At 37.8% G+C, this 27,505-nt stretch overlaps 1 protein-coding gene across 2 annotated transcripts in view; it reads right to left on the bottom strand.

The window, feature by feature from the left end:
- Positions 1–27,505, bottom strand: part of Slk (STE20 like kinase) — a 56,654-nt gene that overhangs the window by 11,701 nt on the left and 17,448 nt on the right. Inside the window, exons 2-13 of one of the 2 annotated variants that reach the window (XM_028774272.1) lie at positions 25,539–25,703; positions 22,850–22,898; positions 22,407–22,556; positions 19,207–19,279; positions 18,873–19,067; positions 18,050–18,131; positions 15,438–15,566; positions 13,767–15,125; positions 12,284–12,414; positions 11,956–12,079; positions 8,174–8,353; positions 5,939–6,031 (exon numbers count right to left, since the gene is read on the bottom strand). In XM_028774272.1, coding sequence (XP_028630105.1) covers positions 5,939–6,031; positions 8,174–8,353; positions 11,956–12,079; positions 12,284–12,414; positions 13,767–15,125; positions 15,438–15,566; positions 18,050–18,131; positions 18,873–19,067; positions 19,207–19,279; positions 22,407–22,556; positions 22,850–22,898; positions 25,539–25,703 — 2,730 coding nt within the window. The remainder of the gene's footprint in view (positions 1–5,938; positions 6,032–8,173; positions 8,354–11,955; positions 12,080–12,283; positions 12,415–13,766; positions 15,126–15,437; positions 15,567–18,049; positions 18,132–18,872; positions 19,068–19,206; positions 19,280–22,406; positions 22,557–22,849; positions 22,899–25,538; positions 25,704–27,505) is intronic. The other variant, XM_028774280.1, reaches the window with a different exon arrangement.

The following is a 27,505-nucleotide window of genomic DNA, read 5'->3' as shown; positions in this document are numbered from 1 at the left end:
TATGTAATCATCTAGAATAAAGTCTTTTGGGTTTTATTAAAGAGATATATATAAGATCTGCGTACCCCCTATTAAGCAGATATGATATAACAAACAACAATGTGACTCAAGCACTTTTCCTATAGCAGTTATTTGTATTAAAATACTGTTTCCTTCAACCTCTGATGCAAATGTCTACATGCAAACCTGCTCAGTAAATGTTTAACCCGGAGGTACAGTGGAGCTTCTATTGGTTAAGATTTTTACACTGCGTTCCATAGTAGATTTTTAAAATATCTGCATCAACAGCTTAACTAGTGTATATGTTAACTTTACATTTAGACTCAGAAGTCAGATATCAAACCATAGACCCATGCAATAAACATGTGAAAACAAAAAGGTGTGGAAAGGCCACACTAACTATAAGTACATGTCAGCTGTGAGCAAAGGCCACACTATAGGTACACGTCATCTGTGAGCAAAAGCCACACTCACTATAAGTACATGTCAGCTGTGAGCAAAGGCCACACTCACTATAAGTACATGTCAGCTGTGAGCAAAGGCCACACTATAGGTACATGTCAGCTGTGAGCAAAGGGCACACTCACTATAAGTACATGTCAGCTGTGAGCAAAGGCCACACTATAAGTACATAGTACATGTCAACTTGTCTACACAGCTTGTGGACATGCTGATATACTCAGGATCTGGATTACACAAGGTAGGAGATCAATTCAAAGAGAACTTTCTTGAGGTACTTAGTAGTACCTAAGAAAGGTACTTAGTAGTACCTATGCTGGGCAGTGCTAGGTACAGGTTGACTCAGTATATGCCAGGCCCTGTGCCAGGTACAATGTAATTAAAATCAATAAAAACAGCCTTCAAAGTGCACCAAGCTATTGGTCCCAAGTGCCAATAATCTTGAATCTTTAGTCTCTTAGGCAGTGCCACATTAAAAAATTGTTTTAGATTTTATTTACTTTACATGTATGTGTGTTTGCCTACAAGTACACGAATGCACACTGTGCATGCTTGGTACCCATGGAGGTCAGCAGAGACATCTGGATCCTCTAGAACTGATGTTTGTGAGCTGGCATTTGGAGACTAGGCAATAGAGCCTGGATGCTCTGAAAGAGCAGCAAGTGTTCTTAACTAGTAAGCCGTCTCTCTATCCCAAGTGGCAAACTTCTGAAGGCTCAGAACTAACCACAGAAAAATCAAAGCTAGAGACAAAGGGTTCAGAAACTACGCTTCACAATGAACGACTGGAAGGACTCCGTAATGGAGAGTAATGGTTAAGATGGCCATCCAGAGGTGGCAGAACAGGTCCTGTGCTGCCCCAGAAGACAAACTAAGGACCATCAAGTCCAAGTCAAGGTAGGCAGTGCTAAAGTGCCGTGTGGGAGTGCTTCCTGACCAGACTTAGCCAGATATCAGGCTGACTCACAGCTGACTGAACAAGTAGACAATACAGATCAGACACTAGACACATATTTTACATTTTTTAAAAGCTAAACATTACCTGGAAAAGACCCTTACACAAAAATTAACGTCCTTCTTTACTTCAAATAAATGTATTCAAAGGTAGTATTACTGCCCATTCATTAAATCTATCAACTTCAAAATACATTTGTAGTGCAACTTACAACTAGAAATTGCTCTTAGGAACACGAGCTAAGAGAAATTTCCCATTCTAAAATGTCTGCCTGGGCTGGTGAGATGGCTCAGTGGTTAAGAGCACTGACTGCTCTTCCAGAGGTCATGAGTTCAAATCCCAGCAACCACATGGTGGCTCACAACCATCTGTAATGATATCTGATACCCTCTTGTGGGGTGTCTGAAGACAGCTACAGTGTACTTACATATAATAAATAAATAAAAATTTAAAAATAAAATAAAATAAAATAAAATAAAATGTCTGCCTTTAAAAATACATATGAAGCCGGGCGGTGGTGGCGCACGCCTTTAATCCCAGCACTTGGGAGGCAGAGGCAGGTGGATTTCTGAGTTCGAGGCCAGCCTGGTCTACAGAGTGAGTTCCAGGACAGCCAGGGCTACACAGAGAAACCCTGTCTCAAAAAAAAACCAAAAAAAAAAAAAAAAAATACATATGAGCTTAATAGTAGAAGTCACAAGAACCGAAAACAAAAGAACCCAAACTAAGAAAGCCAAAGTCATTTCTAACAACGGCCTAATAAACTAGGAAGTCCATCATGGCCTTTAAAAGTACAAGCTCAAATTCTGAGAAGTAATTTTATATCAGTTAACCAATTGTAAGTATTAAAACTACAGCTTGGGCTGGAGAGATGGCTCAGTGGTTAAGGGCACTGACTGCTCTTCCAGAGGTCCTGAGTTCAAGTCCCAGCAACCACATGGTGGCTCACAACCATCTATCTGTGAGACAGTGTATTCACATAAAAATAAATAAGTCTTTAAAAAAAAAAAAAAACTACAGCTTTGCACCTAAAAACTATCGGAAAAAATATGACAAATTAAACTATTTATATAAAATTTAATCACTTATTCAACAAATTTACTCAGAAATGGTAATGATCAGAAAAGAAATTATAAATCTTAATTTCTTGCTTTAAAAAGTATCTGCCAATTACTTTTTGAAATCTAACTTGGGAATGAGGAAAACAGAGATGGCTGAAATCAAGCTATATTCTATCTACTCCAGTTGTATATACCAAACATCGCAAACAAGAATTAGCATGTTATATTGGCTAGCCTTTCCAGGGCAACTGTGAGAAAGAATACAGTTTGGAATTTCAGACTTAATTTCAAACTACAGTAATAATAACAGTACCACAATATTTATTATTATTGAGAATTTGAATAAATGGAGACAAGTTACACAGGAGTAAAATCACTACTTTTACCATGGCTTTTCTGACCATATCCATAATTAAGACATCTAAATTATATACATAATCAAAACATCACTTCACACAAAGATAAAAATCTAATCACAACATTCAACTTCTCACATGTGCAAAGTTTATAAAATTCTACCAGAAAGATACTTTTATTAAAAATCATGATAATTTCAAGTTAAAAATCTGTGGTGAGAAGGCAGAAAAACAGAGCCTTCCACTGCAAGTGCTCTGCGTCCAGCTGTGCTGCTGACGCCATAGACCACTTGTCTGCAACAGATCGCTCGTCTTCTGTGCCCACATTCTGCATCTGGACAAAGGACAGACTCCATCCCTCCATGAGGATGGTGCCAGTAAGAATCAGATGGAAAGGAACTGCCAGCATCACTGTTAACACAAAGTTCGTGCCAGACTGTTATTACTGGCATCCACTTTCAGTGTTCTACACTTCAGTCAATGAAGTTAACAATGAAAGGCACATGTGAGTCAAAGAAAGCACAAGTAGGTAAGAGAAGGCACCTCCCACAGCACGCGAACTTACGGCCTGCATTTGGGCGTTGAACACTGCACAAGATGACAACTGAAAAGACTGAATCATGACCTGAGCAACACCCTGTGAATCAGAATACAATGCACCTCCCAGGTGAGAATACAGGTATCTGAATGGCTTTGTGTAAATGGAAAGAATAACTGTACAAATGTTGACCTTTAGGCCTAGGTCAAGTCAATTAACAGAGGGACCTATTTCCCATCTATAGAATAAAAGATGAGAACTAGATCAATAGTTTCCAAACTCTAATGTGCTACTCATTTGTAAATCAGTAGACTTCCTTTTTAAAAGCTCATCCACATAGATGACTGATTGAAAGACAGATGATAGATACATACATAATTAATAGATAGATGATAGAAGAGATAATAGATAAATCATAGGTACATAGATGGTTGGTTGGTAGGTAGATACGTAGACAGACAGACAGACAGACAGACAGAGACAGACAGACAGACAGACAGACAGACAGACAGACAGACAGACAGACATGCTTATAAATAAGGTTAAGAGTGGTGATCTTAGGCCTGCAAGGCAACTTGAGAAGGTACAGCACCTGTTTAGGCTCCATATGACAACTCTCAAAAACTGTTATCCTCTAAAAACAACAACAACAACAAAAAAACACAAATAAATGAAATATGAGAGAAACAAAGGGAAGGAAGGAGAGAGGAAAAGTGAGAATAAAAGGGGGAGGGGAAGCCTGAGACAAGGAACAGAAAAAGTTCTTCTCTTTTGTCCACATGTAAGTGTCCCTGAGCCCTGCTGCCCTTGCTTCTCAGTAAAAGCTCTATGAGAATTGTAAAAGCCTGTGGACTAGGTATCAAATATGTACCAGCTCCATGGCTATGCAGCATGACTTAAGAATTCTAACAAAGTCTAAAACAGACTGCAAAATTACCAGGTTTTAATAAATTTATCAGAGAAATAAATACATTTGAAATGCTACATTTTAAACACTAAATTTTCAGAAAGATTATACCAATTATTTTATCTTTCATGGGAAAACATAAACCAGTCCCCCAAATTACATGAAAATGAAAAGGCATTTTAAAAAGGTAAACTAAAAGTATAGGATCACTCAACTCATTCAACAATTAATTCTTATTCTCAACTCTTCTGATTAATATACTTACGGAACTAAAACCATCTGTTTTGTCCTTTTTAAGGCAAAACTATACTGCTCTTACATATCTAACTTGAAATCTAAACTAACCAGACATATATGTGTAGCCAACAAGGACTCCCTTTTCACTTTGTTCACAAAAAACACCCAATAAACAGAAAAGCAGATGGCTACACATGCGGACCAGGAGAGTCGTCAGCCTGCGTGCTATGTGGCGATCCACTGTCTGAACCTGGAGCTGAGGTTGTCTGGACGGGATTCATGGTTTTACCACTTGCCAGACATGTCAGTGCATGGGTCATTCCACCTTCCAGGGCTTCTTCCTCCCTCACCTCTAAGACAGGGTGATGCTCACTGTGAGACTATGGCATCAGAATAAGTGTTAGGTACACAGCAAATCCTGTCTGTCAACCAGTCACTCCACACCAGGACAAGACAAAGTGCCTCAGTGGCTTACAGCTAGAAAAATATTAGTTATAGTCACCTGAGTTTATTACAATTGTAAACTCATAGTTCCCTTTTTTCCATAGTATTAAAGTATTATCAGCTCTGAAATGACAACAGGCAAACAGTAGTTTTAAAATATCCTTACTGCAAACATGCACACAAGCACGCACACGTGTGCACACGCTTGCAAAAACACACACACACATACACTCAGTCGCTCACACTTTGGTAGCAGTCTATGCCATGGTCTCTCACGGATCTTTGTTACTTTACGTCTTTGTTTCTAGGGTCCTATAAAGTCCAAAAGTTTACCAATCACTTGTTATCAAATAAAACCACATTAAAAGAATAATATATTGAGATAACATGGAAATTCTGTTAAAATATCCATTTATTTGGTTAATTCGTCCATATTGTAAAAAAATATCCTGTTCACTTAACTGTTCTAAACCAAAAATAAATATACTAAAAATGTTTTTAAACTTGATTATGTTGTTGATCTTTTAAGAAGTAGCAAAAGTTTGATCTACCATTTAATACTAAAATTTACCATTTGTATTCTAAATGGTTTTCTAATAGTCATTCTTTTTTAAAGCACAGGGTTACCCTCCAATTCTCTCCTAAGAGGTCTTCTAGTAAGCACTGGAACCACTACTTAAAAACAAGCGCTTCCATCATGATAAAAATTATCAAACAGTAGCCATTACTCTAATGCATTCATTCCTCTTATCTGTAATCAACTTTCTAAACATTTCAGTTACTTTCATATTAGCAATTTTAAGGTCACCAAGTATAAATTCAACATACTTAAAAAAAAAAAGATCCTGGGTATCGATAGATGGGGGAAAGTTCAGCATTAAATAATAATTACAGTTAAAATCTCCTGTTTCAACCGTGGTTTGCTGAGCCAAGAGAAAAGGCTGCTTTCTGGTTTTAGTAGGCTGAAGCTGCTGCTGTTACCTGAGCATGCTGGCTCTGTGCAAGCTCCTCTTTCCTGCGCTTCATGAGCTCTTTTCTCAGCTCTTTGGGTGCTTTCTCCACTTCATTTATAACCTACAGTATACAAGCATGCAGGAGGTGGGGAATGATACTTTCTCCACAGAAAACGTGTATGTGAGCAGAAAGCTGCAGATCAGAATTAAAGCTGTTGAAAAGATTCCTTTCACCATGCATTAGCAAGCATTAGTTGGTGGGAAAGAACAAAAATAGAGGGCATGCTTAATCTCAGTGCAGAGAGAGGCAGTACAGCACACAAAGGTCACTCCTGCCTAACTGTCCCCTTGTAGTCATCAGTGAAGGAGTGCTCACAGCACTATGGCTGAGATCACAGAGACAGACTCAGGAGTTACAAACGCACCTACCCATATGTTTAGGACTCTAAGCACATAAAAAGCTAATGCCATTTATAAAGTGCAAACTTTACAACTGACTTGACAACACCAAAGGAAGAGTTCTAAATGATCCACTTCATACACCAGGATAGGAAAGGGAAGAATCAAGCGGGACTTCCAATGCACAAGAGAAAATCAATGGACATTAAAATTTTTCCATAAAATATACCATTTCATATATGGTATGACAAAATGTATACAGCTGACAACTTTTTGTAGGACTAGGTAACATTCTCTTTGGTGAAAACTGAAGCCGAGCTGGTCAGCTTTAAATCAGTAACATAAAGAATCTTAAAGTTTAGTAGACTATGATATGTTACACTAAACAAAATATATTTTAAAATGAAGCATACTTTTTAATTCATTTTTTCAAAAGCCTAAATGTGAATTTTACCCACCAAAAGCTCTATAGTACAGCTCTGAAAAACAAGCATGTGTTTACAAGTGAAAGCACCAAAAGAGCCCAGATTCCAAATCACCACATGCCACTGGCACCCGAGGAAGAGACTGATTTTGATTTAACAGTGTCCTTAAAGTTCCCAATAATAATTCTTCATGAAACCAAATCACCGATCAAAGCAAGAGACTCTCAAATTGCAAGAAGTTTAGCAATAAGGAAAAAATACACAATAAGATTATTCAATATAAACACAACAGGATCTCAAGTAACAGTAACTACAGACTTATTCACCTAGAATTAAACCTTTTAATTTAATGTGATACAAAGATTAGCCTCTCAACAAATGACCCAGGATTCTTTTAATTAATAAAGATTTTTATCATGGTATATGAAGCAACTCTGTAAAACATAACAACAATGAAAACAACCTTTTAGAAGTGCTAACTAGAGCAAGTAAAGCTGCATACTAGCTGCACATTCGACCTAAGAAAAGCATCAAATACCTGCTGTTAACGCTCAGTTTTACCTGACTATATCCTTAAGAGTTAATAACATGATGTTCAGCTTTCTTCTTAATTAAATGCTAAAGTGAGATGCTAAAATCTTGGTAACTGAGATATATAACAGAAATAAAAAATGCATTTCCTAGTTTGGTTGAGATCTTTTCTTCCAACCCTAATAGAACTGATCATAATTATTTTCCCCTGGGGTTGTTTATTTCTATCCTAAAAGTGCAAATCCTTCACCTATACTGAAGATATAAAACAAATCATAAAATTAATCACTGAAAATTGCTTGGATGTATTTTATTTTAATCTAGGAACAAAAGGACAATACATAGAAAACCTCTTTACTAGCTGATGATAAATAGCTACATAGCCAAAACCTTTTTATAATCACATAATTTTTTCCCAAAGGTATAATAAGAGATGCTATTTTAAATGTCAAGCTATTCAGCTTTTGCTTGGCAAAATGTCTATTAAAAAAATCAATAAAGCTAATGAAGAAAAATTTGTATGTCAAGTAAATTGTAAATGATAATTCTGGCTGCTACCAATAAATATCAATGAAGTTAAGTTCTCTTAAAAAGGTATTTCTAAAGAAAGCCCTAAATATCGCATTAATAAGAGGGGATGGCAGAATGAAATACAGCTTGGATTGTATTTGAAGACTTAGTTCAAAGTTAAGCGAGACAGGCACTGAAATCTTTTATTCCTGTTTTCTTGGCAGCAAAATGAAGATAATATCTGACTTCATTAACTGCCAGCCTATCACTGTTTGGAAGACAGAACAAGGGAAAAAATAAATGAGTACTATTCAGTCACCCACTATGATTCCTAATTCCTTAGTCTGGGATTTGCATTTTAAAACACAGTTGTGGTAGTTAACAGTGGCTACTCTTACCTCCTTCTTGCGGTTTCTTAGCATATTCTGGAACTTGGACAGCTCCTTCTCCTGCTCTCCTTTGATGCGCTTAGCTTCGTCTCTCAGGCGGTTAGTGTGTTCTTGTTCTAGCCGTTCAATTGTCTGTTTCTGCTGCTTCTCTAGATTCTCAATTTCTTGGTCATATTGTCGCTTCTTACTCTGTAAAACAATGCAGTCTGCTATCATACTACGTCATCAAATATTCAAGTACTGAGCAATTCTGAATATAGAAACACTTATTATTATACGCTATGTAAGAAAGGAGGGAAGGAAGGAAGGGAAGAAGGGAAGGAGGGAGGGATGAAGGGAAGGAGAGAGGGATGAAGGGAAGGAGAGAGGGATGAAGAGAGGGAGGGAGGGAGGGAGGGAGGGAGAGAAGGAAGTTAACTGTGAAGCCTGGCATGGTAGCACATGCCCGAAATTCTAGCACCTGAAAAACGGCAGCAGGAATAACACTATACACTGAAACAGTCTCATAAAATAAAGACAAAACGAAAGCCCTAAAAATATAAGAAACTGAAAAACAAAACATTTTGCAAATATCTATGGAGGGAAAAGACATCATTTCTAAAATTGTGAAAAACAGAATAAAGGGACCACGAAAGCACTGGGTGAGAACATCTCTCATTATTTCCTCAGGACCCTGTTGTGGTGACAAACACAAAATCAACACTGCCACCCACCACAGTCATCAACACTTACTACAAGACTGTGAAGCACTGTAACTTAAACTGCATTATTATTCTAAATGATGCTTTTCTTCTAACACACATTAAACTGGATGTTCAACCTAAGTTACTGAGATTCCATACCACGCTCCTAAACTCCTTCTCAACTGCGGACACAAGAACTGAAGGCCTCAGCAACAAGTACACAGTATGTCACAGCAGCAGCAAAAAGACCATGAAGGCCTAACTATACAAGCCAGTGAAGAAAGTAAATTTTGAAAAGCCACAAACAAGTTCTAATCTCAGCTTGGGCTAGATTGTCTTAAAACTTTAGAATCCAGAAAACTTGGACAGTGTCTCGATGATAAAGGTGTAGGAAAGTGTTTTCTAAGTAGAACTCCATTTGCCCAAGAATTAAGGCCAACAACTGATAAGTAGGGCTTCATAAAAGTAAGAAGCTTCTGAACAGCTAAAGAAACAGTCAGCTGAGCAGGAGGTGCACAGAATGGGAGAGAACCCTTGCTAGCTCTGACTCGAATAGAGGATTAGTATCCAAAACACACAACTCAAAAACAAAGAGCCAAAACAACCAACAACCCATTCAAAACTGAGGCCTGAGGCCTGAACAGAGACTTCTTAAAAGAGGACAAGTGGCTAAGAAATATTTCAGTGTTCACTGTCCCTAGCAATTGGAGAACTACAAATCAAAAAATCCCTTGAAATTTTTATCTTACCCCAATCAGAATGGCAAAGACCAGTGGAATAACTGACAGCAGATGCTGGAGGGGATGTAGGGAAGAGGGAACTCTCATTCACTGTGGGTGGGATTGCAAACCTCTGCAGCTCCTACAGAAATTAGTGTAGAGAATCCTCAAAAAGCTAAAATAAATCTCTCATATGACTAAGCTAGACCACTCTTTGGTATATGCCCAAAGGACTTGGCAGATACTTGCTACCTACCAAACAGATCCTACCCACAGATATTTGCTCAGCCATGTCACTGCCGCTCCATTCATGACAGCTAGGAAATGGAATCACCCGAAATGTCCTTCAACTGAGGAATGAATAAAGAAAATGGGATGTATACACACTATGGAATATTATGCAGCAGTCAAGAAAAATGAAACCATGGAATCTTCAAGCAAATGGATGGAAATGCAAAGGAGTATACTGAATGAGTTAAGCCAGTCCCAGAAAGACAAATATCACATATTCTCTTTCATGATAGCTCTTAATTCAAATCTTCATATTTGACTCTATAACCTGAAGCAATCACAGAAGCCTGGAATGTAGCAAAGGAGCCTGGAGAAGGGGAGGTGCAACAGAGAAGAGAATAGCAGGGTAGTGGGGTAAATGTAATTTGAAGAGGAAAGGGTAGAAATGGGGTGGTGGTGAGAGTGGGAAGTGGGACAAAGGTCAATATGTAAGAAGAAGGAAGGTATAGTAAGAACATCTGAAAAAGTTCTAAGAAATCTTTATTACCTATTTACATACATACATACATACATACATACACACACACACACACACAGATAGACAGAAACACGCATAATCTAAATAAAATAAAAATTTCCCACCTGAGCTGACAATGTTCCGCCCCCACCCACAAAACCCACAGACTATCTCACAAAAACCCCAACACCAGGCATTAGAAGCCCCCTTATGGGCTGTTGGTCAGGGGAGTCCAAGAAACTCCCAAAATGCTATAGGTATTGCTGTTGCCTTTGGTTGGTTCCTAGAGGTTGAAGGTAAATCCCTATTGCTGAAAACATCATGCATTTCATACACAAGACCCAAAAGATCCATGCTGGATCTAACCTGAAAGCCTCCTCCCAAAGGGAGCAGCTTTCATGGTACCAGAAAATTCCAGGCAAGCTTCATGTCCTAGCCAGCTATGATACTTATGAACTACAACAACCAGCATGGCATAATAACCATATTGGCATTCACATCTTGGTGGTAACCAACATCTCTATAAATAGACTCAACAAGAAGGAAATCATACCTGGTACTAAAAACCTAGCCAACTTACCTAGAGTCGTAGATATTGGGGGAGGACCTACAATCATCGCTTTACAAAATCAGAATTCCTGATTGCATTTTTTATCTTTATACCTACAGATACCTGTAGCTTTCACCCCTCAGCAGTAACAAACAAACAAAATCTCTTTCCAACAGAGAGAAATCATTACAAAAACCGACAACAAACTGAACTGCAGAGAACAAGTGATTATCTGGTGCCATCCCCACCTGACAAATGCAGAGAACAGGTGGCCATCCAGTGTCATCTCCACCTGACCCATCCACACACAGCTTCTGCACCCAAGGCTCAGGCCAGGGATGAGGGGGCAGAAAGATTCTAAGAGCCAGAGGAACAGGCTATCTGCTATGAGACTTGAGTCTCCCAGAAAAGTCAGGAACACTACACCCATGAACAAAGAACTATAGTCACTAAGGAATGCTGAGAGTGAAAGAAATGGCCTTCCCTAGGGATAAGCCCTCCAACTGATTTTATGATACCAAGTGGTCAGCCCTGAAATCATATTAACATATAAGCAACATTACACAAACTGGGGATGTTCTACCTGTATATTTAGGAACAGACATATGCTAGAACTAAAGAAAAAGAGGTCTGAGATCATGAATTTAAAAGGGGAGAAGAGTACAAGGGAGGAGTTGGAGGAATGGGAAAAGGGAAATTATGTAATAATATTTAATTTCAAAATAGTTTTTAAAAAAACCAAAACCCTAAGATTATAAGCTGAACGACAAAACTGGAACCCTGAAGAAGCACTCAGTAATAGGGATCCCTAAAAACTTGGTAAACAATCTACCAGTCTCCTAATACTACTTTTTCATGACAGATTTCAAATGAAACTTGGTATACTATAAATCAGTGAGAAAACAGGGATTGGAGATCCCTTTCCAGAAGTTTTTGTTTTCTAAAAATACCTCAGAAACAGAGGCCTGGGTAATCCATCCTAAAAGCAGGAAAATCTTCTCCTCAGAGATCAGTGTCTGCAGCTACTCTAGGAGTTTCAAATATACTAGGTCTCGTTCCCTGACGTCACAACACAGAATCTAAAGACTCACCAGCATCTCCTGCTCAAAGCGTCTGAAGATCTGCTCACGCTGCTGCTGCAGTTTCCCATTGAGCTGCTGCTGGGCTCTCTGCTCTTCCTTCTGAAGAAACCTTAGCTCTCGAAGTTCCTGGCGCCTGACAAAGTATAACAGGAAGAAGCAAATTACACTTTGGAGTAATATTTTAAATAAAAGCTTTAACTGTAGGAGTTTAAACCAAAAACAAATTTTCAAATAATCTAAAATTAACCAAGAATTTACTGGTTTCTCTATTCTTCAGTTTCCCAAAACAGCAAAGAGGTTAAAACTCATGTTAATTATAGATTATTTCTCTACTTGCCTGAGAAACCGCAATTCCTCAGTTTTGGAGTCGCTGTCTGTAACTATCTTCGATGTTGTTACACTCACTTCTACACCATCGACAATAAATTTGCGTGTTTTCTTCAATGTTTTCTTCTGTCTTCTTGTCTCCTGAGTGAGATTTCATCTGGGGTTAGGTTTTGTATAAACATCACCCATGAAAAACATTTTCCTCTTTAAAAATGAAGATGTCTCAACAGCCATGAATACTGCACATATAAAGCGCAGGAATCATCTGTACATCAGTTATATCTTCATATACCTAAATTGAGAACTCACATTCAACTTTGCAGATGAAAGAAAAATAATTTTTAAGTGAAACTGGGCATCTGGTCATGTACATACAGGACTTTTATGACACTGCATAACTAGGGAAAATGATAATAAAAATTTCATACAAATAAACAGGATAACTTTTACATATTAACCTTTCATCTTTCACTCTGGGTTCTCACCCCTACAGGGAGACAACTACTTTGTTTACTGGGAATGGGGTGTAGAAAGCCAAGCCCAGCGTTCAGGAGTTTGATGAGAGGTTGGGGGGCTGCATAAAGGACTCTGGAATGAGACAAGAAACACAGTGAGGGAATGACAGAAAAAAAAACCTGTGAACTGAGAAGGAGAAGAGAAAGGGGAAGGAAACGGAGGGGAAAGGAGGGGACCAAAAGGGGAAACAGAGAAAAAAGGAGAGCTAAAAACAGGAAGTGGAAGAAAAGGTACGAAGTTTAAACTGTCAGAATTCAGAATTTGCCTCTGGCACCTTTCGGCCACCTCTCACTTCTCCATCCTCCAGTTCTAGGGCTTCTGCTCCCCTCCAAACCTGAACTAAGGCAGCAACCCCAGCATTCCTCTTAACACTGACATGCTTTAAGTGCATGTACATTCGTGCACACTCACAGATATACATACACACACACACACACACTCTCATACACACCCTCCTTAACCTGTAACTTTCACATTTCTCCAGCTTCTACAATAAGGTATATGCCATCAGCACTCCCTTAGTTCTCACGGAAGTAGTTATGGTGGAAGAGAACCGACTTCCCTAAGTTATCCCCTAGCCTCCAGATGCTCTTTATGGCACATACGCACACACACATATCCATACACATTCAAAGTAATCAATACAATGTATTTTAAAAAATACTATTTTTGCTACATATCCTGACCCTCGGGAGCCTTGCAAACTTGCTAAAACGGCACTCAGATATGTGCAAGAAAAACTAAATGAAAACATGAAGCTGTCCTGTCCTATTTAGATTGTTTGCAAAAATGAGTAGGCGCTATAAAAGATTCTGAAGATTATTCCCAGAATCTCTCTCTCCAATCCTTTTTGTCTTATGACCCCAAAGGAATTAACAGGGTCATTATTACATGATATAACAGTGTTTTAAGGTAACGATGAACTAGAAATTGCCAAAATAACAAAGCAAAGCCAAACAAGCCCTAGACCCACTTACCTGCAGAGACACTGAGCCACTGTCCTTAGTTTTGCTTAGGAAGCTAGAGATGGACAAGTTCAGGTCACTACTGCTGTTCTCCACAGTGGACCCAGTCCCTGAGTCCGTGTCATTTCCCTTTTCATTTTCAGGCTCTGGCAGCAGTGTGGTTTCAGGTTTTGGCAAAGCATCCATTTCTCCTTTATCTTCTGTGCTTTCAGAATTAATATTAATACTGGGTATTAAGACAGGGTGAGGCTCGATGGGCTGCGATGCTGCAGGAGCCTGAGGCTCTGCTTTAACTGGCACTTTCTGTGCATTGTCTTTTCTCTCCAAATCGAACTCAGTAGCAGCTGCCTCACCTTCACTCCCTAGAGCCCGTTCTTCAGCACCAGTAACTACAAGTGTCTCTAGTTCCTCAGTGTTATTGGACTTGCTGACTTGCTCAACTTCATCTGTCTCTGGTTCCCCCTGGGCTGCCTGTGTGGTCTCTGAAGTGCTGGTTAACTGTTCCTCACCTTCACATACTGCAGACTGTTGCTCTAGCTGTTTATCCTCAACTCTCTCTCCACCAGGAGGCTCTTTCTCAGCACCACCAGCCTCAGGGCCCTCTGTGGGCTTCTCTGTTAGTGTCTGGGTAGGCTCCAAGGCTTCTTCCCCAGCCCCACTCTGTGTATCCTTGCTGGGCTCAGCAGCCTTCTGAGTATCATCTAGAGCCCCGTCTGTTCCCACCTCACGGCTTCTATCACTGATTACAACTTTTTGAATTGTATCATCTTTTCCCAATTTCTCTTGGGTTTCTTCCTTTATAAACCCAACTTCACTGTCAACTGCCTGAAAATCTGCCTCTTTTTCTCCAGTCTCTTGAGAAACCAAGTCCATTGTTTGAATATGTATATTTCTAATTTCTTCAGATTGTATACATTTATTCTCAAGTATCTCTTGGTTTTCTTTATTTCTGTCTTCCTCTGGTTTCAGACAAGCAGTGTTCATTTCTAAAGTTACTATATTATCCTCATTTCCTTCACAGACTGAATTAACATCCACAGTTTGCTGGTCTTCTATATCTGGGAGATTTTCCAGCTTAGGTCTTTTCTTCTCTCTCCCATTCTCATGGCTTCCTTCTGTTTGGTCATTTAGCTCAGCCACACTTTCTAAGTTAACATTATTCATATGCTCATTAATACACTCCGCAGCCTTCTCAGGTCCATCAGTAGTAGGTTTCTCATTAAGAACTTTGTTGGTAAATTTATCCCCAGAAGTACTCTGTTCTGTTCTTTCTGACACAGATTCCAAAATACAAGCATTTTGTGAAAGTTTATCTTCTTCAGAGCTGGCAATGCTGAGGTCAGAGGAGGCACGTTTATTTGCAGGTATTGGCTACAAAAGATTTTATACATCATTAGTACTAAAACATGAGCTCAAGACAGTTGTCCAAATAATGGCTTTATGTATCTATACTCAGATGATGTTTTTAATAGCTATATTCTATAAAAACTTGAGGTTATAAAAGTAACTTTGAAAAGTAACCATCTTCAACAATGAACGTGATGAAAATAGGTGACAGAGGAAACCTTGTTATTGACGTCACTTCTAACTGAAGGTTCTGCATGGCACCCTCAGATCCACATGTAACCACACCTCAAAATCCACCTCTAAAACTCTCCTAATGTGATTCTTAATGACACTGACCAGAGCATTCTCTGTTTCATCATCATCATCTTCTTCTTTGCCATCTTCAACTTCTTCTGTTACTTCAGCCTTTGCCTCAGCAATCAACTCTCGGACTGGCTTGTTGGAATCAACGGTAACAAAGGGATGCTGTTGATCATTAAAATAAAAGCATGCTCAATGATAACTGAAATGCTTGTAAATTTTAAATAGATAAAAAGATCCTTCTTGTCAAAAACTATGAAATACAAATATAAAAACATACACAACTTCAAACATTATACCTGGAACAAAAATGAGAAGATGACAGTGAACAAAATTAACGATTGCCTAAGCTGGATTCTATTTTGTTTTGTATCATTGAGTTTTTATTTTTTAAATACACTATTATTTATTTAGTGTGTGTATACATGAGGGGGTCAGATTTTCAAGAGTCAGTTTTCTCTACCATGTAGTCCTAGAGATCAAACTCAGTTTGCCAGGTTTGGTTGCAGGTACCTGTACTGAGCCATCTTGCAGACCTCTATGTTTTGTTTTGTTTTGTTTCAGTAATTTGAAGGAATTTTGTCAATAATTAAAACAACTTGCTACGACTGAGTAGAAGATACATTTAGTTTTTCTATGTTTGAAAGTTTCATTAACAATTTTTTTTAAGATTTGTTTATTTATGTTATGTACACTGTCACTCTCTTCATGCACACCAGAAGAGGGCATCAGATCCTATTACAAATGGTTGTGAGCCACTATGTGATCCCTGCGGACTGAACTCAGGACCTCTGGAAGAGCTGTCAAAGCTCTTAACCTCTGAGCCATCTCTGCACCCCATCATTACAATCTTTAAATTAACACTTAAAGCAAGTTTTAAATTTAGGCATCATTTTCTTAAAAGTAACTAAAAGCAGCCAGTGAGATGGCTCTGTGGGCTAACATGCTGGCTGCCAAACTAACAATCTGAGTTCAACCATCAGCACACACGCTGGAAGGACAAGAACTCCTGAAAGTCAAGCCATGACCACCAAACACACACTGTGGCATGGAAAAGCAAGTGTACTATGCATGCCCATGTACACCCACCCAGTTTTTTTACATTAGTATCTACATAAATCCTGTCAAAGTATTAATAAAAACGTTACAAAACCCTTTACATTTCTGTTAAAAGTATCTACAAATACTTGTTTTGCTTTGTTAAATGACCCTAACGTCAAGGTCAAGTAAAGGACATTTCCTTCATCTCTGAGCTCTCAGCTCGTAACAGTGTCTGTGTGTCCTACATCCCACCCTCTGCAGTAGGACGATCCACACTTTGTGCTGGCAGCCTAGTTAAAGAACATGGGAAAGGAGGCTTTACTTTACTCTCTGCCTGCTCCCTCTCACTCTTGTTGGCAAATCTGTTCCTTCCCTGGCATTAGATCTGCTTCTTTCGAATTCCATCACATACTGAAGACCAGCTGAAACATCCAGCCTTATGGACTGAACAACTACTGGATTCTTACACTTTCCAAGAGGAGAGAGCCTTTGTTGAAATAGTCACACCATAACCTGTAAGTCACTGTAATAAAACCTGTTGCATCCATAGAGATTAATCCTATCAATCCTACTCTCTATCAGTTCTGTTTCTCTGGGGAACCCTACCTAATACAGTCTGTTACAGGCTAAGATCTCCAATCACCAAACGCAGGTGCAAAGAAATACTGGGAAGTATGTTCGGGGACACAGAGATACACTTATTAAAACAGAGCAAGGCAATTTTCCCCACATGCTATCCCCAGATAAAGAGGTCAGCTTAATATACTAACACACTGGCATTATACAACATACGTCCTCACAGCAACTGCCCGAAGATTTGGTATTCTGTTTATCTCTAATATTATGAGATAATAAAATGACACACTTTTATTTCAAATATAAGGAACAGGCCCTACTTTAAAATAAAATCAAATTTATCTAAGCATCTTCCATATCATCCACTGGGGTGTGTGTGTGTCTGTGTGTGTGTGTCTGTGTGGTAGGACAACCTTGGGTGTCATTCTTCCTCGGCCATTCACCTTTTTTTTTTTTTTTTTTTTTTTTTTTAGACAGGATCTCTCACTGACCTGGCTTGCCAATTTGGTTAATACTGGATGGCCAACATACCCAGGAATGGACCGACCTCTGCTTCCTCAGCACTGGGATTAAAAGCATGCAGCACCACCCCTGGCTTTTTAACATGGTTTCTGGGGACATAGTACAGGTCTCCACGTTTGGTCAGCGAGCACGTTATTGAATGAGTCATCACTTTTTACAGTCAACACTATTAACTGAACCCTTAACTCTTGAAATAAGAGGAACAAAAAAAAGATTCACGAGCTCATAGCCTCTGAATATAAGGTACTAGCTTTCAGTCATTAGAGACAGCATACAAATAACTATCACAATAAAAAGAATATAATTACACAGGAGAGACAATTTACACACAAAATGCCTGCTAATAATGACAACACATGTGTTCCTAAGCAGTGTAAACAACGACGTAACCGTTTTCCACAGAGACACACAAGTAGAAAAGGTGAACAGTGAACAGATCTGAAAGCACATTCTTTCAAAGACACTGTTAAACGATCTGACTTCTTGTCTTCACACTATCCTCATCTCACCTGTAACAGCTGAGATGTGGTCCACCGGGCATCCACGTTCTTTTCCAAGCATTTCTTTAGAAAGTCCTTAAAATTTGAAGACCTGCAAAATAAAATGTCAACAATGGCATTTTATTTTACTTGTTATTAATTTTAAAAAATCAAACAAAATTCCTTAATAAACTATGTTTAGTTTCATTATACTTAGTATAGATCAGCATTAATTGAATAAGGTAAAAAAAAAACTATTAATAAGACTTTATGAAATACATTCTGTAAATGTTATACATACAATAGGGAACACAGAGGATCACTAAGATGCAGCTGTATTTTCACAAGTTATCGAAATGTAACAAAAATTGTTACATTAAGTTCCACAAATACATATCAACTGTATATGGGTTTCACTATTTACAGAACAGAAAACATCTTCCACACAGAACCTTGTAAGTTATTATAAATGGTTTTCATGAGCCTTAAGTCTTTCTCAGGTGTTTTTATTTTTGCTTCATGTATAGATATAAGCACCTGCATTCCATATACCAAGTATGTGCCTAGTACTTACAGAGGACAGAGGAGGGCATCAAATCCCCTGGAATCTGAGTCATAGCCAGCTGTGAGCCACCAAGTGGGTACTGGGACTGTACCCAGACCCTCTGCAAGAACAGCCAGTGCTACTTAATGGCTGAGCCATCTCCCCAGGTCCTTAAGTCTTAGAAACAGACCCACATCAACTTCCTTACTGACAGTCTTTGTACCACATCCCCAAACTCAAAGACCCTTAGCAAACTAGAACAGAACATCACGTTTTGGTTCTTTAAAAACTTTCTTTAAAACAGCTTACCATTTTGATGGCTGTGCTAATGTTGGAGGCTCAGATTTTGCTATTTTCAGCAGCACTCGCATTGGATTTAACTCATGATGAGGTGGCTCTATCTCAGCCATTTCTATTAAAGTAATACCCAGGGACCAAACATCAGCTTTGTAGTCATAAGGTCTGTCCTTTGATGTCTCACACATGACTACTTCAGGAGCCATCCTATAAAGAAAGGAAAATGAAAGTTAAGATGTTTAAATAATAGTCATTACAAACTACAGTCAGGATAATGACTATGTGTGGACAAAGTAATTACTGCAGCCACAACTAACAGTATAAATTCATAAAAATGAATACATACCAGTATGGTGTGCCAATAAATGAATCCCTCCTTTGAATTGTTCTGGTATTTTTAGCTGACACTCCAAAATCCGCTTGAAATAAATAATCATACAATAACATTAATGACAGCTTTTACGCATGATGAACTGTAGCAATGGAGTACAAGGGGGAGCATTTCAAGTCTTTAGTAAGGCCTCCATTATTAAAGGAAGCATAAAAGAATTTCTCTGCCACTCCAATTCTTTTCTACATTTTTGTGTGTATTGTGTAGTGCATACAAGTGTTCGTTTTTGCATGTAGGGTGTGTGCACACATGCTCATAGAGGCCAGAGTCAATGTCAGGTGTCTTCCCCTATTCCTCTTCAACCTACTTTTAGAAACATTACTTCTTAATAAGCTTGGAGCTTACCATTCTGGCAAAACCAGCCTGGCCAGGGAGCACTAGGACCCCTCCTGTCTCCAGCACCCAGCACAAGGGTCATAAGCATCCCTCACCAAGCCCAGCTTTTCCATGGGTTCTTGGGATCCAACATCAGGACCTCATAGACCACAACAGGCACTTTACCCGCTGAGCCATCCCCATCACTTTAATCCTAGCCATCCTCTTCCTCACATCTTTCAAACAATTGCTAAATTTACCACCACAAATATACTGACTACCATCTAGATACATTGAAATGATAATAACAATGATGATGAATTTCTCAGGATTATAAAAACCAGTCACTCTAAATTAAAACAATTATATACTTCAAAACAAATCCCAAATGTTGCATGCTACAATTAAATCAATGGAAATACTTTCCTGTAGTGTGAAAAAAAAGAAATTATACCAAAGCAGCCTTTATGATGGCATTCTATCTCATTGACATCATCATAAAACTACACTACAGAAGCTGAGCACAGTGGTGCTCACCTGTGATCACAGTATCACAGAGGTTCAGGCAGCAAGATGAGGAGTTTAAGGTTACTCTAGGTTATAATATTAAGATTATCTAAAAATAAGTAAATAAACAAACAAACATAAAAAACCTTAATTATATTACAAAGAAAACATGGGAAGCTTTATGGATTCTGATTTAAGTTATAAAGAACAGTGTCATTGTAATTTTACCAGAGGTTCAGCCCACCTTTTTAGCTTAGAACTCAGAACCAACTAATTATCTTTAAAACTAAGTAAAATATTTTTCTGCTTCTGTCCCAAATAAACAGATAAACCAAATCTCCTTATAAAATTGTTAACTTACAGTAATAAAGAATGAATTAACTGATTATAAATGTATCAAAAATAATAAATGAAAAATGATATAATTCATTTTGAAGCCTCAAAGAAAAAAATCTGGGTATCAAGGACAACAAAGCTTGAGGTGGTAGTCTTGGTAGGGTGCTTTCCTGGCACATGGTGAGACCTGGACTCAGTACCCAGTAGTGAGAAAAGAACCCTAACCAAAGCAGACATGTACCTGACACCTGCTAATAAAGCAGCACAAAACAACTTGTTCTAGCAAACCTGAGATGCATCAAGCCCCTACTAACTGAAGGAAATACAGACAGAAACTGAAATCACCACCACAGGATCAGCAAATGCAGCTGAAGGGAAACCTACAGGTCAAGTGGCCAGATCCAGGGTTTATATTTCACTCCTACTTCCTCAAGGAGTCTTTTAAGAAACATTTTCCTAACCATCCAGTCACTGGGAATTTAAAAACCACATATGTACAGTGTATCTGTTTGCATGCTGTGGACTTTGGAGAAGTCACAAACCATTGTGATAATCTTTCTTTTTTGGCCTTTGAACAATCAAATATTACTCTCTTGGTTGGAACACTGTTAATTTGAAGACAATGCATGCTACTATGTAAAGAGAGGACTAGAGAAGAAATGTGTAATTTACAGAGACATCAAAGAAAAGTCAAAATTTATATATGAGCAAATGCAAACCCTTGGGGATAAATAAGGGAAAACTGAGCCATAAAGGAACACAAATGAGTGATGATACATGTCACCACAAGTGTGGAAAGGGAGGCTGAGGGCTGAGGGCAGATGAGCAAGTGAAAGACCTGGGGTTGGGGGCGGGGGCTGGCCAAGTCTAATGTCTTCACCTAAGTCATGATTTACAGTTCTTGTCTAAAAACTTACACAGCTTTCCTCGTGGATTTCTGTACGCCTTTATGGCACAATAAGGGTAAAATCTAGCACCTCCTATGCCAATGACTCATTTCATAATGTGACAATGTAGAATGAGATGGGTAGAATCACTGGAATCAACATGGCTTCAGAATAATTTTATTTTTTCCAAAAAAAAAAAATTTAGACAGCACCGTTTGTAACTGTCCAGTTTATAAAAACTTCTTAAAAGGCTGTATGTAAAATCTTCTACTTGTATGTGTATGTGTGAACATAACTACTCCAACGAAAAATCTATATCTAATTCTATATCTAATCTATATCGAATAAATGACATTCACCATTTATTCCTTTGGTATAAAAGACAAAATTAAATGCTAATTCTTAAACTTATTTTACTTTCAAACTTAAGGTTACATGTTGGTTTAATAAGTGTATACTGGTAAAATAAAACAAGAACAGTACGGGTTGCTAGTGATAGAGCAGTTGTTTAAGAAGTTCAAGGTTCGGGCTGGTGAGATGGCTCAGTGGTTAAGAGCACTGACTGTACTTCCAGAGGTCACGAGTTCAAATCCCAGCAACCACATGGTGGCTAACAACCATCTGCAATGATATCTGATGCCCTCTTGTGGGGTGTCTGAACACAAAAAGGTTAAATTAAAATAAAAAAAAAAAAAAAAATTAAAATTAAAAAAAAAAAAAAAAAAAGAAGTTCAAGGTTCTGGGTAGAATAATATGAAACAAAAACCTATTAGATATGCTGTCATAAAGATAAAATTGAGTTTAGTATTATATTATGTTCCAAATATAAAGCATTTACAAGTGTTCAATCTATATTAAAAAACTTACAGGAGGAAATCTTAACTAGTGTTTTACAAATCCATGGTTCTGAAAAAGAACACACCCTCTTTTATTTTCTTTCTAGGTGTCATTAGATGCATATACTTAGGGGTGCTAAGGGCTGGTAGTGTTAACAGGAGACGCTGAGAGTAACTCTCCCTGGTTTACATGTCTGGGTAGGCCAAAACAGCATCAAGTCATCCATTCCACAGTCAATCTCAGAGCGCAAATGGAAATGTTTAAATAACTTACCTAATTTAATGTCTCCATCTAAGGTAAAAAGAATATTGCCAGCTTTTAGATCTCTGTGGATGATTTTATTGTCATGTAAGTAATTCAACGCCTCTAATGTCTGCTTGCAAACTACTTGAATTTGGGACTCAGTTAATGGTCTCTCAAGTTCTATAAGGAGAAAGCAAAAAAAAAAAAAATGTATTTATTTTTATACAATGAAAATATACAGCTAATTAAATATTTTTAGTGCATTCCTCCACGGTGATCTTTCAAAGATGATTTGAAGTCATTTATTGTAAAAGAGCTAAATATCTAAAAAAAAAAAAAATTTCCTGACATAGACTATTCAACATTACATAATTTATATAAAATACAATTAAGTTGATTTCTTAATGTACTGAATTCTAAAATTACAATCCAAGAACAACTGAAGAATCAAACATAAAAACAAAGATATTTACCAAGCATCACAGCATCCACTGCTCCCCCTGCACAGAATTCAATGAGGATCTGTACACAAATAAAAAAGTGTTTGTAATTATGCCAAGTTTCAGAACTTAGCAAGAACAGACAGTGAAAAGCTACTGGTTAATCTAGGCTATAGGAACGATACCATGGCAAACATCAATTATTGCTCTTAAGAGATGTTCTTCTCAGAATTCACAAGGAGAACATGTTATAGAGAATGCCCCCATCCTTCTCCTTTTTTCTTCTTTTCTGATTTTTGCGTCAGGTTTCCCTATAGTCCAGGCTAGACTCAAATCTGAGTCCAGGCTAGACTCAAATCTGCAATCCGCCTGTATGAACCTCCGAAAGCTGGTAGGCATGTTTCACCACACCAGTTATGCCCATTTTTATAAATAACAACTTTTATTATACTTTCTTTTCTAAAATTAACAAATATAGATTGTTTAATCACTGTAATATTATTTATACATTTTGAAGATCTTATTACGAAAATATCTCATTACTTTCATCTTTCAATTAACTACTACAATGTTAAGTAACTAAACATATTGTCCATCATTCAATAAATAAACTCTGAAAAAAGCAGACTTATTTTAAAGATTTATTTTATTTTTAATTATGCATACGTATATGTACCTATGCCAGAATATGTGAACATATATTCTCTTGAAGGCCAGAGAAGGGTGTTGGATCCCCAGGAAGCAGTTACAAGCAGCTACAAACTACCTAACACAGGTGCTGAAAACCAAACTTGGATCCTCTGCAAGAGCAGTGCATGATCTTAAGCACTGAGTCACCTGTCAAGGCCTTTTCTTTAAGTTAAAAAAAGAAAGACACACAGATCCAAACTCAATTATCACTGTCCTGTTCCCATCCTAACTGTTAACAACAGTTGTGATCCTATAATGATTATTTTATTTATATTAATGGCTCCTGCTAAACTGTCCCTCATAGTAAACTAAATTTTTATTTACAATAGTATCAAGGTCTATTTCTTTTTTTAAGATTTATTTATTTATTTCATGTATGTGGGTATACTGTCACTCTCTTCAGACACACCAGAAGAGGACATCGGATCCCATTACAGATGGTTGTGAGCCACCATGTGGTTGCTGGGAATTGAACTCAGGACCTCTGGAAGAGCAGCCAGTGCTCTTAACTGCTGAGTCATCTCTCCAGCCCCCAGTCTATTTCTTAAAATGCCTACGAGTTTTTATATTGTAATATTTAGAAATATTCTGATAGAACCCTGAACAAGTATTTTAGAAGACATGACACCAATAATAACTATACTCTTTTAAATAATATTTTAGCAAACTGTATAATTCCATATGATTTCCCTCTTGTTAAATTTTTTTGTTTTATTTTTTGAGACAAGATCTCTCTCTATATATATATATATATCCTTGGCTGTCCTGGAACTAATTACACAGACCAAGCTGGCCTACAACTCACTGAAATCCAATTGCCTCTGCCTCCTGGTGTGCGCACCACCACACTGGGCTATTACAATATTTTTTATAAATGCTTACCGATAACAATTTATTTTCAAAATTATTACATGATCTGAAAAATAATTTGAAAGCTAAATTCTTTATTTGTCCTCTGGAGAAATAAACAAGCTCAAGAGTGAGCTAACCAGCTAAGCTCCAAACCAGCAGCAGCCAGATCCAAAAGAAAAGTATTTTGATTTCAAGCCAGATCTTTATTCTAAGAAAGACATCGAAAACTCTATTTTATAAAAAACTTTCTTGATAGGCTGGAATGATGGCACAACAGTTAAGAGCACTCAGTGGCTGCTTTGCCAGAGAACCTAGGCTTGATTCCTAGCTCCTACATGGAAGTTCACAACTATCTAACACTAGTCCCAAGAAATCTGATGTCCTCTTCTGACCACCATGGCAACTAGGCCTGCAATGGTGAACAGACATACATGCAGACAAAACACTCACATACATACATCAATATTTTAAAAAGGCTGTTGATAAAAGTAGGTTGGTATAAGTAAATAGTTATTATAGTAAATATTAAGATTTTACTGCTTAATCTACTTGTGGCAATTTTCTTAAAAATGAGCAAAATGTATGTAATTGTAACCACTTCATCAAGAGGTTAAGTGGAGCCTAATATTTAGCATTACTCATAGCTTACAGTATTGTATGAGTCATAAAAACTTTAGGGTAAAAATTATAAATGACACAAAGAAAAATAAACCTTCACTGAGCAGTGGTGATATATACTTTTAATCCTAGCACTCAGGAGACAGAGGCAAGTAGATCTCTGAGTTTGAGACCAGCCTGATCTTTAGAGGGAGTTCCAGGATGGCCAGGATACACAGAGAAACACTGTCTCAAAAAGTCAAGAAGAAAAAACTCTCCAAAAATATTTAAAATACTTAAATTGAAATTACAAACAGACATACTTTGGAAATGTTATTATTCTTGACCAAGCTCTCCCACCTAGATCCAGTGTCAAATACTTATGATAAAATGTTCCAATTTGAAATCAAAAGCTGAACATCCACTGTAACTTGTTAACGGCTCTCACTGGCAGATCAACCCTCAATCGAGTAATGCATGTAACTAAACAGCAGAGGTAACACACAGAATGAGGAGCTTTCACAGCCACTTTAGGACAACTAAATCATTTTGGCTTTTCTTTTCAGGAATGAAAATCACATACCCAAAGGTTGTTCTCATAATAGAAGGCATCCAGAAGCTTGACTATGTTTGGGTGATCACAAGATGCTAATATGTCAATCTCAACCATATAATCTTCAAGTTCTTCTTCAGATTTGGTGTCAATCACCTTTGCAGCAGCTAAAACATTGGTCTCTTTATTCTGGGCCTGAAAATGAAAAGTATCAGAAATGTCTGTCACATTTTAAATACTTGATTTACATTTTAATGTTTCTTTTTAAAAGAAAATGTTTAGATTCTCATCAACACTAAGTAGCAGCCAATGTTCCTTTGTACCCACCCCACTCCACTCCACCATACCCCACTTCAGTCTACACCAGGCAGGTATACTTGCTGAAGGCAATGAGCCTACATTAACATACTACTATCACTTCCCTGCACAGCTCACATTAGTGGTCAGTCTTGGTGAGTAACAAAATGCAGTCACCTCCACAACCCCGACTGCTGGTAACCAACCGCTCATCTTTTCACCACCTCCTTGGTTTTGCCTTTTCCAAAATGGCACATAGTTGGAATTACAGACTTTTCATATTGGCTTTTATTTAATATATGTATTTAAAATTCCTGTAGGTCTTTTCATGGTTTGTCAGCTCATTCCTTCTTAGAGCTGAATAGTCTCCCAGTGTCTAGATGTACCAGTTTGTTTACCCTTTCACCTAACTAATGGTATATGCTGACTGTTTCCACGTTTGGTATCATGTGGGCAATACAGATATGTTTCCAACCTTCTGAGTTAACAGCAAACAACACAGCTGCTGGAGCATACAGAAGGCTTAGTTTTGAAGAAAACAGGAAACTGCCACACTGAATTCCAAAGTGGCTGTGTCACTTTGCATCCCTACTAGTGACGATACTGCTCCACATCCCAAGTCTCTTGTGTGTGCTTCAAATTATAATTCACAACAGACATATGTGGGACATCTTTTTGGTACTTACTTGCTCTCTGTATATTCTCTTTGCTGAGGTAGCTGTTCATGTTTTATTTAATTTCTAATTATTGTGTTTTAAAGAGTTTTCAAACTTTTACCTCATGTTTTCTGCAAATAGTTTCTCCTAGTCTATGGTCTCTGTTACACACTATTTTTAAAAGATAATTTAAACATAAATAATTCCATGCCAGCCAGAGCTACAAAGCAAGATCCTGCCTCAAAAAAATAAATAAATCCCACATGCTGTGCAGAAGGCTAAGAGCTTCCAAGCTTTACAAGAAAGAGGACAGTACCTACTATCTCATAGGGGCTCAGATTCTGCAGCTGCCACTTCTAAGCTATGTTGCTTACAGCAAATGTTTTTAAATTCCTGTTTTAGTTTCCTCATCAGTGAATTTTACCTACACTTCACAGTTTTTGAGAACTAAGATAAGACATACTAACTATATGTATTATCTAAATTAGGCATTTAATATAATGTCTCACATATATAGTAAGAATTCAAAAGTATTAGCCATTATTAGTAGTATTTAATCCTTAAGACACCACCATATTTTATCACCCCTACTTCAAAGGAAAATAAACAAATAGGTGTGGTGGTATGAATGAGAATGTCCCCCATAGGCTCACAGGCTCATAGGCAGTATTAGGAGTATAGCCTTGTTGGAATAGGTGCAGCCTTGTTGGAGGAAGTGTGTCACTAGAGGTGGGATTTGAGGTTTCAAATGCTCAAGTCAGGCCCAGCGTTGCTCTCTCTTCTTTTTCAATACTCCATCTGCCTGCATGCTTCCATGCTTCCTGCCATAACAAAAACGGACTAAGCCTCTGCACTGTAAGCCAACCCCAGTTAAATGTTTTCCTTATTAAGAGCTGCCATGGTCATAGTGTCTCTTTAAAGAAATAGAAAACCCAAACTAAGACAATAGGTAACAGGCTTCCTCCAGTCTTACAGCTTAGTAAGGCAGAATCAGGATTTAAATCCAGATGTTTCCAAGCCCATTTTCACACATTATTGTCGAAG

This window comes from Grammomys surdaster, unplaced genomic scaffold (genome assembly GCF_004785775.1).
Source record: "Grammomys surdaster isolate TR1022 unplaced genomic scaffold, NIH_TR_1.0 66, whole genome shotgun sequence".
NCBI lineage: Eukaryota > Metazoa > Chordata > Mammalia > Rodentia > Muridae > Grammomys > Grammomys surdaster.
Note: the sequence above shows the minus strand (reverse complement) of the source record. Positions and strands in the feature narration are given on the sequence as shown.